The sequence below is a fragment of the Euphorbia lathyris genome, chromosome 4 (genome assembly GCF_963576675.1).
Source record: "Euphorbia lathyris chromosome 4, ddEupLath1.1, whole genome shotgun sequence".
NCBI lineage: Eukaryota > Viridiplantae > Streptophyta > Magnoliopsida > Malpighiales > Euphorbiaceae > Euphorbia > Euphorbia lathyris.
The window spans coordinates 52,437,559-52,457,653 of record NC_088913.1 but is presented as its reverse complement, the minus strand read 5'-3'; the positions used below and the strand labels follow the sequence as shown (position 1 = coordinate 52,457,653).

The window sequence follows — 20,095 nt, the reverse complement described above, 5'->3', positions numbered from 1 at the left end:
ATTTGTAAAGGTTTTATAGATTTTCCGTAAAGTAGTGTCAATTTACGTTAATGGTTTGGTGGATAGAATTAAAATTATTTTTTATTAATAATTTACCAAAAATAATTATTTTACGTAAAACTATACAAATATTACGAAAATTTATAAAGGTTTTATAGATTTTCGGTAAAGTAGTGTCAATTTACGTAAAGTGGTTTGGTGGATATAATTAAAATTATTTTTTTAATAATTTAACAAAAAATAATTAATTTACGTAAAATTATACAAATGTTACGGAAATTTGTAAAGGTTTTATAGATTTTCTGTAAAGTAGTGTTAATTTTCGTAAAGTGGTTTGGTAGATAGAATTAAAATTATTTTTTTATTAATAATTTAACAAAGAATAATTAATTTACGTAAAATTATAGAAATGTTACGAAAATTTGTAAAGGTTCTATAGATTTTCCGTAAAGTAGTGTCAATTTTCGTAAAGTGGTTTGGTGGATAGAATTAAAATTATTTTTTCTTAATAATTTAACAAAAAATAATTAATTTACATAAAATTATAGAAATGTTACGGAAATTTGTAAATGTTTTATAGATTTTCCGTAAAGTTGTGTCAATTTACATAAAGTTGCTTGGTGAATAGAATTAAAATTATTTTTTATTAATAATTTATCAAAAATAATTAATTTCCGTAGAATTATAAAAATGTTACAGAAATTTGTGAAGGTTTTATAGATTTTCCGTAAAGTAGTGTCAATTTTCGTAAAGTGGTTTGGTGGATAGAATTAAAATTATTTTTTTATTAATAATTTACCAAAAATAATTAGTTTCCGTACAATTATACAAATGTTACAGAAATTTGTAAAGGTTTTATAGATTTTCCGTAAAGTAGTGTTAATTTTCGTAAAGTGGTTTGGTGGATATAATTAAAATTCTTTTTTTATTAATAATTTAACAAAAAATAATTAATTTACGGAAAATTATACAAATGTTACGAAAATTTGTAAAGGTTTTTTAGATTTTCCGTAAAGTAGTGTTAATTTTCGTAAAGTGATTTGATGGATATAATTAAAATTATTTTTTTATTAATAATTTAACAAAAAATAATTAATTTATGGAAAATTATACAAATGTTACGGAAATTTGTAAAGGTTTTATAGATTTTCCGTAAAGTAGTGTTAATTTTCGTAAAGTGGTTTAGTGGATATAATTAAAATTATTTTTTTATTAATAATTTAACAAAGAATAATTAATTTACGGAAAATTATAGAAATGTTACGGAAATTTGTAAAGGTTTTTTAGACTTTCCGTAAAGTAGTGTTAATTTTCGTAAAGTGATTTGATGGATATAATTAAAATTATTTTTTTATTAACAATTTAACAAAAAAATTAATTTACGGAAAATTATAGAAATGTTACGGAAATTTGTAAAGGTTTTTTAGATTTTCCGTAAAGTAGTGTTAATTTTCGTAAAGTGGTTTGGTGGATATAATTAAAATTATTTTTTTATTAATAATTTAACAAAAAATAATTAATTTACGGAAAATTATAGAAATGTTACGGAAATTTGTAAAGGTTTTTTAGATTTTCCGTAAACTAGTGTCAATTTCCGTAAAGTAGTTTGGTGGATAGAATTATATTCTACCTTGTGTAACTTTAATTTTCCCTATTTAATGGTAACCTGTAATAGCAGGTCAACTTTTAATATAATTTAATTTATTTTAAATTAATTTGACACATGTCGTAATACTATTCGTTATTGAAACAAAGTAAATTTACTTTGTTTTTAAAGGAAGTGAGGATAGCGGGCACCCTAATTAATTACCTTGACATTTTATTGTCAATCAATTAATAAATTCTATCTCTCTAATATACCGTTCTATAAGTTCTAACTCAGATGTTCGATGTGCACGATCCTATGGGACTGTCCTTAGCTAGCAGTGGGCTTATGGCTCACAGACAGTAAGTGGGTTCTAGCAAACCATTACTGCCCCTAACTAAGACATAGTTTCAGCAGTCTAAAGATGCAGAGACCCTATAGTTATCTCTTAATGTCTTTTACCATTTGATATCGATATTATAAACTAGAGGCATGGCGGCTGTCATCCTCTCTGTTGTTTATGATATTTCTTGATCTTAAGTAGATTAATGAATCCGATAAGTAAACTACTTATCAGGGTGTGGCCACACACTTATCAATCTCACTTATCAAGTGGCCTGTGATATCATCTCACTATTATGTGAGCGGTAATTCCATCACTTCACTATCAATGCCAATGTGTTCACCTGTTCACCCAATCATACCCGTATTTGGCATCCTGTTACAGACCTGTTAGGCGTATGTCAAAGTGAACTGGATCACTCATTGATATTATAATGAAATATGGTCTGAAGACAGTTAGAGACCTACTTAAGAAAACTAATGACACAACCACCATGTAGTTTTCTCGAGCGGATCGATCCAGTCACATGTATACAACATGTACCCATATTCACAACTGACTTATCAAGTACTATGGCTAGTATCAATTACTACCATACAGTCGTCAAATATACAAGTCTGTGGTCCTAATCATTCCCATGATAGAATAGACTTGGGATATGGTTTTACGATTATCAATCAATGGATTCTCTATTCATATTATAGCACAAGATATAAATGAACTAGATTAATGGCTTTATTAATGTGACACAAATACATTTTATAAGACCCAATGCCTATGAACTAGGGCACACCAACAACTCCTATATCTACACTGAGTACTATAACCGAGTACTCAGCCTCTCATTTCTATTCTTCTAGAAATGATAAAGTGTTTGTCCTAAACAATAATTGCTAAGACACTTTAGATGATTGAAAATCACTCTAGACCTTTACACAATAATATGGAAATTGGTGTAAGGTATTTGCTTTGCTTTTCTCACAGAAACTTCAAGTATGAATTTGGTCAGCGTTTCGACTAATTGAAGATCTGCATTGATTGAAGCAAATGGATGGCCTTTATATAGTGACACTTGAGGCACCTGGTCATTCGAATTTTGAAATAAGCGTTGGAGGGAAACGGCTTCCTGTCGTTGTCACTCTGGGCGTGCTCAACATCGTTGGCCAATAGGATTCACGCATCTTCTGTCCACGACAACTTTTCATCCTTGAAACAAAATGTTTCGACATTTAAGGTAAAGTCCACGAGACAGCTTCCTGTGCCTTCTGAACTTTACCCAAAGTAGAATTACTTTGTCTGGAAGTTGATCGTTGTCTGCCGCTGTCCAGACTGCATTGTCGTCTAACTCAGCAGCTTCCACTTGAAGCTTTTGCTTCGAAGGCTTCTCGATCCTTCTTTCGCTGAGTCGTCGTTTTACTTGATACGGCGTCGTTTTGAACTCTTTGGCCGAATGGTCTTGATGTGTTGACTTGGGCTTGACTTTCACTTTAAGGGCCTTTGGGCTTTTTAATCTTAATGTCTTGTAAACAATTAAACTCAACATTGAACAAACACATTAGTGTAACAAATCAAAGCATTTAAATTTAATGTGTTAGAATATTTTTATCATTAGTTAAATAATTTTGTCAAATCAAAATCATGTGGAAATGTGTTTCAACAAAAAATGTTAAGCTGATTGATGTAGCTAATCCTAAACCTCATGCTTCTACTTTTGATTTGAGGGTGGCGGACTATGTCAATAATAATGGAGAGTGGCACTAGGATAAGATTGAACTGTTTCTTCATACAGAGTGGCTTTTGAGGGTTTGTAGTGTTAAACTTAGCTTGGATGGGGCAGATTATGATATTCACATTTGGGGTGGTTCCAATTTTAGGCGATTTACTTGCAAATCAGCCTATGATCTTGTTCGTGACCCTATGATAGGTGTTGTCTCGGGTTATTGGAAGGAAATATAGGCTTTAAGAATTCTATAAAGGTTGCACAGTTTTGCTTGGCTGCCTGCTCACCATAAGCTATTAACGAATCAAGAGAGACTTCGTAAACACCTAGCTTCTACTGATCTTTGCTCTCGTTGTGTGGACGGTTGTGAGAATATAACTCACACGCTTCATGACTGTCATCAGAATGGTGATGTGTGGCGATATCTTGTTTCGAATCGTCTGCTGACAGTCTTCGTTGCGAAATCAGATCGGGACTGGTTTTCATGGTGCTTGTGAGATAAGGAGCTAAAATTCGATCGACAATTGGCAAATTACTTTTATCACTTGCTGCTGGCTCTTGTGGCGGCGACGTATTCTTTTTTTGTGTTTGATAAAAAAGAGGATATCCCCTCTATTTTTTAGTTGGTGATCCGTGTCACGTCCGGGTCAAAAAAATAAATTTCTAATCTTTATTTTTCGAAATAAATTATTATATATATTTTTAAATATTAATTAATTACGAATTTTAGTATATTATTCTGTTTATTTTAATATTTTTAGGTGTAAATTAAAAGTTTAGGGTTAGTTTTAAAAGAAATTGGAAACACGGAAAATCGCAATTAATATTTTAATCCACATACAAATCATGTACATTTTATATTATTTGAATTATTATTATTATGAAAACAAAATAAGGAAGAGTTTATATGATTATTGTTATTATTATTATTATAAAAAAAATAAAGAAAACGTGGCATCTTGTTAAGCAAGATGAACCACTTGTTAAACACTTGTCAAAATTTTAATTGAAATTACCTATATATATATATATAATCAACAAACATTTGGATAGATATACATTTTTTTTATAAGTGAGGGAAAAGAAACATGAGAGAGGAGAGTGATCCAGCAAAGAAAAGGAGAGGGTTTTGACATAAAGATGGAAAGAAAAAGAGGGAGGTTTTGGGAAAAATGTTTTTCGACGGATGACACCGATTAATTTTCGGTGACCGACGAGGACGTTTTGAATCAATTACGATAACATTTTAGATCAACTGTTAGCGGATCACACGAATAACTTTTGGTGACCCATGTCGACATTTCGGTAATTGTATTTTAGATTTAAATTATTTTTAAAATATTATAAGTATGATTTTGAGTAAGTTAGATTCCGTTTCGTCAAATTTTAACGTGTTTTATGAGTAGTGATTTATCAAGTCATAAAAATATGAAATTTAGACTAGTTGTCCTTTAGATTTAATAACGTAAAATTCGGTATTAATAGACTCCTAGCAGTGTCACGGGTCTAACTGAACTTTCGGTTGGAGTTAACGATATCGGTTTAGTTTACACGTTACAATTCCGATTAACTCCGATGATAAATGAGAATAGTCAAATAAAAGTGTTTGGATTAAAATTTAGTTTTAAATTATTTGTATATTATTTAGGTGACTTTAAATTGTCGAATTTAAAATAAATTGTAAATTAGAAGGAGTAACACCGATATTTGTCAAATAGAGTCGGTATAGTTTTGGTACAATATTAATATTAATTTCAATATAAAAGTAGTAGAATAATTTGAATATAAAATTAAGACGAATATACTTTTAGTAGTTTAACGTGGTTTAACGAGTCTAATAGTAACTCGATTTAGAATTTTGTTTCGGTGATCGGAAGTAGTCCGATAAGAATATTTACTTTTAACGATATTAAATTTTATCGACACAATATTTTGAGCTATTTAATTCTTGGAGTTCGATTAAATTATGAATTGATGATTTTATACGAATTTTTAACAATTTTAGTTATATTAAAAGAGTATTTGATTTTAAATGATTCAATATTTTGATTGTGAAAGGAAATTTGAGCATGTTATTATTTTCTGAATTTTTATATCCATCTAGAGTAATCCGGACGGTTGGTTTTGATATTTGAAGACCATGTTCAGTGAGGAACGTGGCCTGTGTACACAGTCTAAAGACCTAGTCGGGTATTGACAGCGAAGTGTTGCCTAAGACCAATACAGGATTAGGCAAAGTTAAAGAGACGTCTCGACTATGTGGTTATTGAATTGATATGTGTGGTTATGGATTGATACATAATGGGAGAAACTCTAGGATGGATATAAGGATATAAGGTTTTATGTTTTCGGTTATTAATTGATTATGATATAAGGTTTTACGTTTGATTGATTACGAGTTTGATTGATTACTGATTTGGTTTGATAAAGCATTTATTTGATTACGAATTTGGTTTGATGAAAAGTTCGATTGATTATGAATTGGTTGATAAAACATTTGATTGGTTACGAGTTGTTTTGATAAAATCGATATTTATGATCCGATTGATTTGATAACGTGATTTTATTTAATTTAAAGTTTCCTATTGTTGAATCGATAAAGTATTCCCATATATATATATATATATATATAATAAATAATAAATAAATTTACGATGATAAGTTGAGAGAACTATCTAAAATAGGTAGAACTACGTGGCTTTGATTCCCGATTTAAAGATTAAAAGACGTTCGGGATACGTAGGAAGCTTGATAGAATTATCGAGTCCAAGCCAAATAATTAAATAAACTTTAGGTAGTCCAAATAATTAAATAAACTTTAGCTAGTCCAAATAAATTTTTATCTATTAGGAAATAGATTCGTGTTTCAGACTGATAGGCGTTCGTCATCCTATTTTCCGTTCATACCCGATGTCGTTTAGGGTCGGGTGTGACAATCCGATTGACTACTAATGATTTTCAGGAGGCATGGATTAACTTGGGGAGAGGCATGTGTGGGCCTTCTCGTGCTGAGACTAATGTTCATTGGTGAAACCTTTTGTAGAGTGGCTCGAGGCTGAGTGATGGATCCATTTCGGCTGGCGGGGTTATTCGTCACTGTCATATGGGGACTGGGTGGTTGGGTTAGGTCAGAAGATTGGTAAAGGTTCCTCCTATGATGCGGAGCTTTGGGGACTCTTCTCTAGTATCTCTCTTGCTTTAAGTAGGGGCAACCGTTTGATTGAGATTGAATCGGATAATGCCGAGATTGTGGCTGCTCTTAATGGGGATGGAGTTGTTAATGGTATTGATCGTAACCTTTTCAAATGTATAAAGCACCTTATCAGAAATTTCGATTGTGTTCGGATGCAACATGTATTCTAGGAGCTGAATCGGGTTGTCGATTATTTGGCGGTTATGACCCATGATTTTGATCTTGGGGTCTATATCCTTGCTTCTCCTCCATATGAGGTTCGAAGGTCGTTGCTGGATGATCTGTTGGGTGTTGGCTTTCCGAGGATGATTCCGCCTTAGTTTTTTCTTTTTATTGTGTTTGTTTTTCTTTTGTCGTTTATAAAAAATATAATTTCACAAAAATATATTAATTTATAAGTTAACTGGCATTGTGTAAAATCATATAAAACCTAATACAGTAAAGCTTTTATATAGGAATACTCTATATAGGAATAACCTCTATTTTGTTATAAAAAAACTCGGTCCCAACTTGGTAATAACCTCTATGACCAAACTTTATTTAGTAATAACCTCACAATTGTTATACAAATAGACAGTCCCAAATATATTTCTACATAAAGGTTTTACTGTATACTTGTAATTTAGGATTCTACAAAATTTGTTTGCTACCACATTCACTAGGATACACAATCAGTCACTTCTGAAGTGATTTCTTGTGGTTGATCTTTCTATTCTCATCCTCATCCACATGCAAATTTTTCTCAAGCATTTTAAAAAACCACCGCTCTTTTTTTATAAGATTTGTTTTTATAAGTAACCACTCTTAACAAAACAAATTCTTATCTCCAACCGCAAGACAAAATAATGAAATATCAAATCCTTCATAACATCAATAAAAGTTTTTCTATTGAAATCCTCCAAAAATTATTGAATTTGTTTATTATCACAATGTTTCCATTGTAAAAAAAAACCTTCCCGAACTAAACAAACCGAATAACGAATGACAAAAAAAAATAACAAAAAAAGTGTACACAAAATACAATGGAACAAAAAGAAAAATAAAAGATTTAATAAAAAAAATCTAAAAGAAATTCAACTAAAAATGATAAGAATGTAAAGAAAATAACAAATTCAATAAAAAAAATTTTGGTAGATTAGAAAGGCTATGAAACCCAAGGAAGAGAAAAAAAATCAGAAGACAACACAAAAGCTAAATTAAAATAATAAAAAAAAGCAAATAGTCTAACGGTTAACTAGAAATCGATCACTGATTCAATTTGAGTACCTCTACATTAATCGGGGATACCCGATAGAAGAAATTGTCCGCAGATTCCATTATCAAGAAGTGTATCTACAACCCGATTTTATATCACCTTTCAATTCGAATTAGCAAAAGCATCTGTTATTTTGGCACAAATCTTTTTAGTTCTTAAAAAGAAACCAATCCCATTTTTTGGTTTTCCAATAAGATTCGATCGTTAAAAAATGAGTTTCGCTTTTTAATAAAAAAAATTCAATAACTATATCGAGTTCGAGTCCTATTATATAGGTAGAAAAATTTAATTGGAAGAGATCCATCAAAATAATGTCCGACGAACACAGAACCAACAAATCGAACAAACTATAAAAAAAATCAATAAATTAAAAGAAAAATATGCATTATAGAAAAAAAAGAAAGAAAAGGTTATGCAGCCAAATATCGTCTCTAAAAATGACATTTTAGGTAATTTAAATGCCGAATCAATCCAGTGGTGGAGAGGTAATAAATGGCAGCCTTGAGCATAGCTCACTTCCAATACTGGCGCTCATTACCTATCATCACACCATCCTTATTTCCTCGCTCTCCCGTTTATGGTATCCGTCCTCGCAAATTATCCACCTCCATAACTGCTCCTCTCTGTTTTACTTCGAATAACACCCAAATCTCTGAGGTATGGTATTTAATTTATACATTCATTCTGTTTTTGGCTTTGTATATTATTTTGAAATGACATTGTTTGTTTATCAGAATGGTGATAGGTCGATTGTTGGGGATTTTCTCGACTATCTCAACGAGTCTTGGACTCAGTTTCATGCTACTGGTACATTCCTTTTCCTCTTTTATTTTCTTTTCTTGCTGGTTAATAATGAAGATTTAGTTTCAACTGATACATTCAATTTGGCAAGCATATTTATGAGTAGATTTGCAAATTGAGGTTTTTATTGATGTTCTATGCGGGTTGTTTATGTTTCTGTTTCCAGCCGAAGCTAAAAGGCAACTTATTGCTGCTGGTTTTCATTTGCTTAATGAAAATGATGAATGGGACCTAAAGCCTGGTGGACGCTACTTCTTTACAAGGAACATGTCCTGCTTAGTTGCTTTTGCTGTTGGGGAGAAGTAAGTCTAACATATTCTATTTATTCACAAGTGCTTATGATGCTGCCTCATATCAAATCATGATAGAGAAAGAAAAGGTTTTCAGTGTTGGGCTGTGTAGCAACCAGGTGCATTGTTAACCAGAATGCATTTTATAATTTTCTGAGTCAGGCAGTAAGGTTACATACGAACACTAATTTAATAATCTCAAGATCTGTATGTTTTCACTGATTCCTGGTGGTGTTTTGTGTGCATTGCTAATAAAAATTGAAAAATTCAAAATTTAGCCATACACTTAGCATAGTTTGTTACTTAGGCTTCCCTGTGCTTTAAGTTTAGCACATTTGGCCCATGTAAACTTTTGGCAACCCTTAATAGAAAATCTAGCCCTTAATAAACTGTTTTGATTCGTAGTGTATCACACACCATTTCACCATTGGAAAAAATAGCTTGAGCATGTGTTTGAGCGTGTGATATATTGCAAATAGAAATGTCTATTAAGGGCTATATTATGTGATTAAAGTAGAGGGGCCAAATGTGTCAAAATTAAAATTACAAGGGCTAGTGACATTGTGTGGAAGTACAAAGCCAAATTTTAGTTTTTTCCAAAGGAAAATTGTCTCTATATTTTCCACGTTTTCTATTTTATGCTTAAAAGTTATATGTAACATATAAACTTTGTCATGGTGGTGCATATCTTGCATATGGGTAGTTGGGGATGACCTAAACCTTCAAACTTGTTTTGCAGGTATACTGTTGGGAACGGTTTTCATGTGATAGCTGCACACACAGATAGCCCGTGCTTGAAACTCAAGCCAAAGTCAGCATCATCCAAATCTAATTACCTAATGGTAAACGTGCAGACTTATGGAGGTGGTTTATGGCACACTTGGTTTGATAGAGACTTGAGTGTTGCAGGTAGGGTAATAGTAAGAGGTTCTGATGGTTCTTTTCTGCACAAGCTTGTCAAAGTAAAAAGACCTTTGTTAAGAATACCAACTCTGGCCATTCATCTAAACCGGTATGCCCTGCCTCATTACGATATCCGTATTTCGTGTGCCAGAGATTTACCTATGTTATATTTGGTTTTGTATGGGAGACTATTATTGCACATTTATGCCAGAAATGTGTAAACAAGATGCTTATTCATCATAAGTTATACATATACTAGATTATGTGACACAGGTTTCGTTTGGTTAAGCTGCCAAAATTATTCCTAAGCAGTGTCTTTTCTCATGTAAATATGAAGGAAAATTCACATATTTATCAATGTCAGTGTTACATTTGATTAATCAACATCATAGGCTGTTAATATTTAAAGCAAAAAAATTGAAATTGAACAGACTGTAGCATAGCACTAGACTGGACTATTTATGTAATCAGCACATCATTTTAGAACTGGTTTATATCCTCCTAGGATTAATTCCACTTGTGATCATTTATTCATCTTGTATCAATAAAATTACTAAGTTATGATCTTTATTTAAATATGCTTAGATGATTTTTTAGGGCGAGCCTACGTTGTTGCTGTGTGACCTAGGAGTGGCCTCTTGCCAAAACAAGAATTGGCAGGGGAAGGCTTGCCCTCAATACACCCATGTGGTGGGACCCCTCCCCGGACCCTCGCTTAGCGGTGACGCGTAGTGCACCGGGCTACCCTTTTTTATACTTAGATGATTTTTGTTATTACATATTGAGTTTCGGTGATCATATTGAAATTTAGTAAGGAATTCAGTGACCACAAGAAAAATTAATCTTGCTGTCTCCTGAAGAAGAGAGAAGAGGATGCGTAGATGATTGAGTAATGATTTCATCATGGTAGAAAAGAGAAAAGATAGAAGACTTGAATCAGCAGCTTTCAATGTTAGCCATTGTGATCATACTAAAGATAATATAGGCTTCATTAGTTGAATGGCAACTTGACATGAGATATTGCTATCATGAAAAAATCCTGCTCATGAGATATCAGTTGATAGTCCATAATTTGATCAGGACCCACTGTTTGGGGTCAAGAAGCAAGTTTTCAGCATATCTTTTCAGCAAACATTAGCTCCACCTGTGTTGGCTATTTTAAGGTCCAACAAGAGAATACTTTATTCTATCTGCAGGTTTTTTCATTTTTTCATTTTTTCATTTGTTGATTTCTTTGTTCTTTAATTGTTCAGCACGGTGAATACAGATGGTTTTAAGCCAAACCTTGAGACTCATCTCATTCCACTATTAGCAAAAAAACCTGAGCAAATGTCTCCAAAGTCAAAAGATCAATGTACTTCATCTTCTTCAAAAGATGTTCATCATCCACTGCTTATTCAGGTATTTATTTCACTACATTTACTTAGGATATATTTTTGACTAAATCTATGTAGATATACCAATTTTATAGAGGCATGATCTTTTTGGAGATCTGGATCAAGTTGCATGGATTAGTTGCTTATCCATGACAGAGAAAGGGTTTTAATAATAGATAAATGAAAAGAATCTGCACATCATAAAAGAATTCTGATTACCTTTCAAATTTTTACTACCAGAAACAACTGTGAAAAATGGTTCTTGTTACCATCTGGTTTTCTTTTTAATTAAGAGGATTATGGCTAAACTTTAAAAGCAGCTAAGCTACACTGTTCAGGGGAGTGAACTTCTGAATTTCCTTGATTTTTCAATGTTATTTTTGTATTCAGGTTTTATCAGATGAGCTGAATTGCAATGGTGATGACATAGTAAGTATTGAGTTGAATGTTTGTGACACCCAAGCTAGCTGTCTTGGAGGTGGAAACAACGAGTTTATCTTTTCTGGAAGATTAGATAATCTTGCTTCAAGTTTTTGTGCATTAAGAGCCCTAATTGATTCATGCAAATCATCCAATGATTTATCAAGTGAAACTGCTATTCGGATGGTTGCCTTATTCGATAATGAAGAGGTAATTTCTTCTTCAACAACACATGATATGAGATGGAGATTTATTTCTTCTACAATTAATATACTAATAACAGTTGACCTAATAAAAGGGCGGCCCGGTGCACTATGCGTCCCCGCTAAGCGAGGGTATGGGGAGGGGTCCCACTACAAGGGTGTACTGGGGGCAAGCCTTCCCCTGCCATTTTTTTTTTTTTTTTTTTTTTTGGCAAGAGGCCGCTCCTAAGACTCGAACCCTTGACCTCTCGGTCGCACGACAACAACGTTTACCGTTGCGCCAAGGCTCGCCCTCTAGTTGTTAATTAGCTTTGGAGCATTTACTTATAATTTGGAGCATTTACTTGCTAATTGAAATACACCCATCAGTACTATGCTTTAATCATATGAGAGTTAGAGATTTCTTCCTTTTTTGTAATGTCTAACACTCATGGCCTAAGCTCTCTGGGTAAAACTTAGTAACAAGTTTCTCATATTACATAGGAATAAGTAACTAATAAGCTGTGTTAGACTCTGCCACTTGTCTTCGTTAGCGTAATCCAGTGTTTGCCCAATTTCCCGTGAAAGAGGTAATTCTACAAATTTGCATATATATTGTTCATTGGTGTTCTGATATAGGACAAAATTGCTCACCAGAACATAAAGAGAGAGTTTGGATGTATTAATTTAAGGGAAAAGTATGAAAAAAATACATGTGGTTTGCCAAATTTGCAAACAGAGGCCTGTGGTTTAAAAGTTTGCAAATAGAGGTCCGTGGTATATTTTATCTACAAAATAGAGTATTACAAATTACACTGTTAAGTTCTGATTACAACCAAGGGTATTTTTATTTTAAAAAAATTATTCTTACATATCGACAAAATGCACCCCCAAAAAACAGCTTCCTAAATCAAAACGATAAATTATATGGTGGACATTTTAGTTTTTTTTTTTTTTTACTAATTTGACAGTTTCTGAACTAAATTGGTATTCAAGTTCATTTTACACCGCTACATTTCAATTTTGGGGTTCATGTATATGTAATTTTGTAAAAAAAAATGCTCTTGATTGTTATCATAACTTAACAGTGCAATTTCAAATACTTTGTTTTGTAAAAAAAAAAAAACATACCACATATCTCTATTTGTAAACTTTTAAACCACAGACCTTTGTTTGCAAATAGGGAAAACCACAAGCATTTTTTTTAACTTTGCCCTCAATTTAATTCGTTGACCATAGGAGCAAGCAACCTTTGACAAAAACTTAAAATACATTCATATTTCATTATGCAAGTAGATAAGATAAACTAGGTCTCTAGGTTATATAAAAGTTATAGTCAGAATTTTCCTTTTTTCTTACACGGGTAATCTGTAAATTTTAAAGTTCCAATTATTAGTAAGTAGAAATGAAAGCAACGTCTTTATGGAAGATTCCTACAAAAACTGAGTGACCAGAAAAAAGGAGTTTGCCTAAATTCCCAAATCCATTGTTTGCGATTCTGAAATTTTCTCTAGAAAATCTTAGATTTTCATGAGTAATAATGATGTCAAAATCACTCCCATTTATTTTTCATAGACTTCATCATGTTATTCTAACTATCTTGTTTAGGTGGGTTCAGATTCAGTTCAGGGAGCTGGTGCACCAACCATGTTTCAGGCCATGAGACGAATAGTTGGATGCTTAGCTCATAACAAAATCAATGAAGGTGCCATTGAGCGTTCAGTTCGACAATCTTTTCTCGGTATGGCTCAGTCAATACATTTAGCATAGTTTTTACTTTGCATTTAAACTTCTCATAATTGAATATTGTAGATAATCATGTTACAATTTTGAAATTCTTTTCTAGAAAGTATAGCTCTTCTCTTAGCAAACTTTTTAATTAGTAGGATAATCTCTCCATCTTACATTATTGCTAAGGGGGCCTTATCTCTTAGGAGTACCTTGCTTGGAACAATTTACCTCAAAATGGGTATGATGCTTAGTCATTACACGAAAGCACCTCTTCTGGTGCACATCCTTAAGGAACCATCTTCATATAATCTGTGCATTCTAACTAATTGCATAAATGGCTGTATACTAAAAAAAAAAAACAGTTTGAAGCTCATCCATAACCATTATATTTCCATAAAAAGAAATCCCTTCAGTTTTCCCATTATCATTATTATTTTTAATCCTGCCCCAAAGTTTGGACACCTGAGAAGTTCTTTGTTCTAAGTTTGCATGTAACCAGCATCTGATTCTTCACTACAGTTTCTTCTTTATAAGTTTTACCATCTAAAACAGCAATATGATAAAGATATTTTGGATCTCAGACTTGATTATCTGTCCTCTTTGGCACAAAATGCCTATGTGCCATACAGGACATGTTCTTTTCTTATGATATGTGGCTAAAGCTCATCCATTATAGTTATTCCAAGCAGAGACACTAAGAATTTTAATGGTAACACATGCATGAAAAAAGGAAAAAAATATATTCTGTGCTCCCGTAGTAGTTATGAAGCGGGATATGGGAGAGGACTTCCTCATCTAACAGAAGTGCATCAAGGGGGGAAGGGAGTGGACTAGATATTCTCCTTCTGATTGTAATATCATCATTATTTGAGTGAAGAGGGAGGAGTGACAGCTTGATTGTTAGTGAAGTAAACTACACCTCACATTGGGAAGAAGAACTTGGAGAATACAAAGAAAAAAAAAACTAAATTTTGCAATTTCTACCGTTGAGGTGTGTGCCTAATAGGAAACCAATCAACTCCCACTCTCACAGACTAGTATCAGTGAAAGAAATACGCAAACCTCAGGAATTATATTAGATAGATGGAATATCGAAATATGGATAACAAACAGAAATTACTGGAAATACAAGATAAATGAATTGAGATGAACTCAATCCCCCTCTCTACCAAAAGGCAGAGCCTCTGCTCATGGCAGCCAAACAGAAATTACTCAAATATTCAATTCCCTCTTCCTTCTAACCCTAGCCCTCTGTATATACTCCCAAAAGCTCTCTCTCTCCTGTAACTAACTTCCACAACCCTCCAAATCACATGTTCCCTATTTCCCATATTACCCTCTATATTTCCCTTTATGCCTAGTAGCATATTCCCTATCAGTGCCTTACTGCAGACATGGAGAACTAACGAAGGTTTTTCTTTGTGTGACATGCTTTGGAAGGAGGAATTCTCATTCTACATTTTGTTGTACTTCTTCATTAGTGCTTTTGAAGAAAGATCAATAGTCTTAGATGTTAGGGAGTTCGGAGAGAACAAATTTTAGATTTTATTTGATGGAAACCTGCTTCCAGATGATGGCAGTGGGAAGTTTTTTGTGGTGGAGTATTTGTCATTAATACTTGGAGTCTTTCCCTGCACCAACTGCAGTTGAAAATAGGTGTTTGCTTAAATGATTTTTCAGGAATCTGGTTTAACTTATGTTCAATATGATTGAACAGGACATGACTTGTTTTGGTGACAAATCGTGTTTTAGTACAGTTGCTGGTGTCAAAGACAATGTGAGGAGTGGTTCATGTTCTCTTGCTACACTCCATTATTTTTTTCTTTCTAATGTTTTCCCCAATGTTCTATTCAGTGTTAAGTCCTTTTAGAGTATTTTTCCTGTAATCTTATCGACTTTTGATGTTTTCTGTGATATCTTTTCTTTCTCTCCGTCTCTGCTTTTTTCTTAAAGTATCTGCCGACATGGCTCATGGGGTTCATCCAAATTTTATGGACAAGCATGAAAAACACCATCAGCCAGAAATGCAAAAGGGTCTTGTTATCAAGCACAATGCTAACCAACGATATGCTACAAATGGTGTAACAGCTTTTCTCTTCAAAGAAGTTGGCAAAATCCTCAACCTTCCAACTCAGGTAACTCTTTGTTGAAATGAGCAAGTTCTGCCTGCATTAGCATACATAAATCTTAATCTTCTTCTTGTTGATTTTATAGCATAAACTCTCAGAATGATGAATCGTACATCTTGCTTTGGAAGGAAGGCATTGTACAAACAATATTTAAGCTCAAGGAAGCGTTCACGTGCATGTGCATGGGTGTATTAGAGATAATAAAAAGGCTTAATACATGAACCTGAAGTTAGCCCAAAAAACCGATTGGCCCCTTAACTTACTGAATGTCTCTTTAGCCCCTTTAACTTGTGTAAAGTGACCTATTGGCTACCTGAATTTGTTTAAAATGACCTGTTGGCCCCTGAATTTTCTTACAATGATCTATTGCCCCTTGATCTTGCTTAAAGCGATATACATTTCAATTTATACAAATCCTCTCTTATTTTGCCATGTGAGTTTAGGGGGTTAATCATGTCATTTTAAGCAAGTTCAGCGGGTAAGTTTTTGAGTTGAATGGTTCTTTGATGGTCATTGTAATTCAAATGTTAATCAATGCAATGCTAAAAGTCATTACTAAACAAATAGAGTTTTCCTTTTTCCTTCTCAATCTTCTCTTCTTTTTTTCTTGAGGACCTACAAGTGAAGAATTGGCTAATTTTTTTATCTTAGCTCCATAGTTGTTAAAGGCGCAAGGCGCTAAGGGGTCCTGGAGCCTACGCTCAAGGAGCAATGCAAGGCGTGTGGCCGAGGAACACGAGGGACAGAAAATAAAAATATACTCTTTTACTAGTTAAAGCATAAACCAAAAAAATACACTTATGACCACACAAACAAAACAAAACTATATAAAAACATAATACTAAATCATAAATGTCAAAAACACAAGTTAAGTTTGTACTTCATAAGACATTAACATATACTTAACGTCTTAACTTAAGTACCTAACTAGTGCTGCTAAACTAATAACCATTCATTGTCACTTGATATTCTTCTGTGTGTCTGTCGTAGGTTCTGTTTGAGTGGAGGAGACTTTCTTTACGCGGCTGCTCTTAATCCCTCTCTAGTCTTTCTATATTTAGTTGTATGTTTTGATATTCTTATTTAGATCAAGGTAAAGATTAATATTATTTAAATTAGATTAGTCAAACATTTGGTTTACACAAAACAGTAAAAAAAAAAAAAAACCCTAGTGAAAACATAGAGGTGCGCCTTAATTCAGGCTCTGAGGCCCAGGCGAGAGCCTTTTAAACATGGTCTTGCTTTCTGCAATCAAGGCTCACTACCTTGAGCCTTGAGTGAGGCGCGCCTTTAACAACTATGCTTAGCTCTATAAAGACTATGTCATTCGCTTTTCTTTAGAAGGCATATATGTAGGGAGTTCTTAATTGTAATTCTTCGACTTATTGGTGTTTGGTATTTTTGAGAATCTTGCCTTCAGTTCTCTAATGCAAGACCTGAAATGGGATAAGGTATGCAAAACCCATTTATCCTGATTGTATTGTGTTTATGGGCGTTTGGTATTTGATGAGAATGGGGATAGGGACAAGGATAAGGATAAAAATAAGATAGTTGAGAATTATTATTCCATGTATGGTATTTTGGATAGGGATAGAGCTAAAATAATACATTTTACTATATTAAATTACAACAGATTAATAACCAAGAATAAGATGGATGGTTGCATCATATTAAAATTACAGTAGATTATCCCATCCCCTTATACCATCCCATCCTTTTTATAAGATTTGAGGGATAAGACCCTTACCTTATCTCTAAAACAAACATGGGATAAAGGAGCCTTGCGTTTTTTATCCCTATCCCGCAGTTAGATGTCTGATGCGCAACTTGTTTGTACTAGTCCTCAAAACTTAAACTATCTAATCAAGAATTTTTTTTTTATTGGAACTTCAAGTCAATAAAAAAAGTGAAGTCTATCATGGTTGCAAAATGCATTTTCTTAAATTTGCTGTTTTTTCTCAAATAACTGTTCATTTTAAGCTGTTAGCTGCACTGCAAGTAATACTTTTTCCACGACTCCCAGCCTTGTAATGGTTCATTTAGTTTCTGTTTGGTTCAGTTTTTCATATCTACTATTTATTGTTGATCTTAGTTGTTTGCTGGTGGAAGTTATAGCTGATATAAGCAGTTGTTTCTCAATCCTAAACAAACACTTCTATTCTACTTTTTCGAAGTGAAAAACAGAAAGAAACTAAGAAAAGGAGAACCAAACAGACACTTCGGCTTTTATGCCATCTACGATTGGGGTTTTTGGACTCTTCCCTTACTGTAGTAGTTGATGAAGCTTTAGTCCTACCCTCCACTAGGGATTTAGGAATTCGACTTTGTAATAAATGTTTCACTAATATCTACCCCTTCAAATAAAATTCTTTGGAACCTAGTTTTTATGCAATAAACTTTCAGAATTGTACATCTTAAAGGTTTTTTTGTTTTATTTTTTTTGCTGTATCAAAATTTTCATGTGCAATTTTAAACCGGATTATTTACCTAATTTGTAATTTCTAGGAATTCGTGGTGAGAAATGATATGGGATGTGGGTCTACCATAGGTCCTATACTTGCTTCTGGTGTTGGCATTCGTACTGTTGACTGCGGCATTGCTCAACTATCCATGCACAGGTACCCCACTGATTATTTTTCTCAAAAAAATTTCTATATTTATCTCAACTCAAGGAAGCAAATCCACAAATATGAAGTTAGTGATGTGACGTGGACAATTTTTTTGGGAAATGAGATTGAAGAAAAGATTTAAAAAAGATAGAAATTGCATAATAACATAATGGAAAGGATCAATCTTTGTTTTAGGGTAAATTGCATTGAAGTTTGGGATCAATTTCAAAAAGGTCCCCAAACTTCATTTTCTTTTAATAAAGTCATTGAACTTTACTTTTTATTTCAATAGTTATTCCAACCACTTCAGATAGAAAAATTCATCGGATAGTGATATGATAACCACGTTGGAAAGAACTTGCTTTTATGTACAACATGACAGCCACGTGACAACCACGTACACGCACAGAGAGCCCAAAATAGTAGAAATTACATTTTTTGGTTGCCATGTGAGAGCAAAAAAAAAGTACATGTTTTGGTTGCCACATGGTAGTTTCAAGTAGTTGAATTAAGTAAATAAAAGATATGATTTTTATTTTTTTGTTGTCATGTGGTTGTTATGTCATATGTAAGAATTGGTCATCCCCAACATGGCTGTCATGTCACTATTTTAGTGATTTTTTTTTTTTTTGGTCTGAAATGGATAGGATGACTTTATTGAAACAAAATGAAGTCAAGTGACCATTGGTACAATTTACCCCTTTCTTTTGAGCATAATGAGAAGGAAAGAGAGAAAATTGAAGGTATATCAATCTGATACCATTTCTCTTTGGGGTTATTATTAAGTGAGGGAAAAATAAGAAGAAAAAAAAAATCAAAAGAATTAGGCTGATTTGGTTTCTATCTACAAATACAATCTTCCTTTAACAATACAATAATAATGAATAAATATTCTAAGTCTCTTGCATCATATAAGAATGATGAAGAAAGAATCAAGGGGACATGCTAGCCATCAATGCTCAGGATTTCAAATGAATCTGCTGAGTAGACAGATAGTGGGAAGAGAAGGGTATAAAATTTTGATGAACCAAAGTTAAAGGATAGAAAATGAACTTTGAACAATATGTATTTCCACATACGGTAAAACGTTGTTGTCGTGTGAGGGTTCGAGTCTTAGGAGCGGCCTCTTGCCAAAAAATTGGCAAGGGAAGGCTTGCCCCCAGTACACCCTTGTGGTGGGACCCCTCCCCGGACCCTCGCTTAGCGGGGACGCGTAATGCACATGGCCGCCCTTTTTATCCAAATTAAATTTAGTGTATGAAGAAAAAGATAGATGATTATATCCAGTTAAACATTTTCCTATTTGCAAATGCAGTGTGAGGGAAGTATGTGCAAAGGATGATATAGATATTGCTTACAAGCATTTCAAGGCATTCTACCAAAACTTTTCAGCAATAGACAACAAGTTAGAGGTAGATTAAGGCTACCTGATAACATTACTTTATTCTCCTATGCAGGGTCCTTTTTTTCTTTTCCTTTTGTTAAAAAAAAGGTTGGGGGGAACACAAGATATCATGAAGTAATTCAGTAAACCATTTTTATTATTGGAAAAAAACAC

General features: G+C 33.2%; 1 protein-coding gene across 2 annotated transcripts; it reads left to right on the top strand.

Annotated features, from left to right (window-relative positions):
* The first annotated feature begins 4,727 nt into the window (after nt 1-4,727).
* LOC136226271 (probable aspartyl aminopeptidase) lies at nt 4,728-20,040 on the top strand. 2 transcript variants are annotated; one of them, XM_066014654.1, is made up of 11 exons: nt 4,728-4,953; nt 6,611-8,753; nt 8,831-8,903; nt 9,064-9,199; nt 9,927-10,199; nt 11,344-11,491; nt 11,857-12,096; nt 13,677-13,809; nt 15,753-15,934; nt 18,434-18,546; nt 19,853-20,040. In XM_066014654.1, exons 2-11 carry the CDS (start codon nt 8,589-8,591, stop codon nt 19,956-19,958), a joined length of 1,569 nt encoding a protein of 522 aa, XP_065870726.1. In that variant the 5' UTR covers nt 4,728-4,953; nt 6,611-8,588; the 3' UTR covers nt 19,959-20,040. The 2 variants fall into 2 exon arrangements, with proteins under 2 accessions (XP_065870726.1, XP_065870727.1); XM_066014655.1 differs by lacking the exons at nt 18,434-18,546; nt 19,853-20,040 and adding an exon at nt 16,014-16,448.
* Nucleotides 20,041-20,095: the final 55 nt, after the last annotated feature.

Bases quoted from the DNA above. Each gene is read 5' to 3' on its own strand.
- LOC136226271 (XM_066014654.1), top strand. From the start codon at position 8,589: ATGGCAGCCTTGAGCATAGCTCACTTCCAATACTGGCGCTCATTACCT. The intron at 12,097-13,676 runs GTAATTTCTTCT...TATCTTGTTTAG, and splicing joins CCTTATTCGATAATGAAGAG to GTGGGTTCAGATTCAGTTCA. The intron at 15,935-18,433 runs GTAACTCTTTGT...TGTAATTTCTAG, and splicing joins TCCTCAACCTTCCAACTCAG to GAATTCGTGGTGAGAAATGA.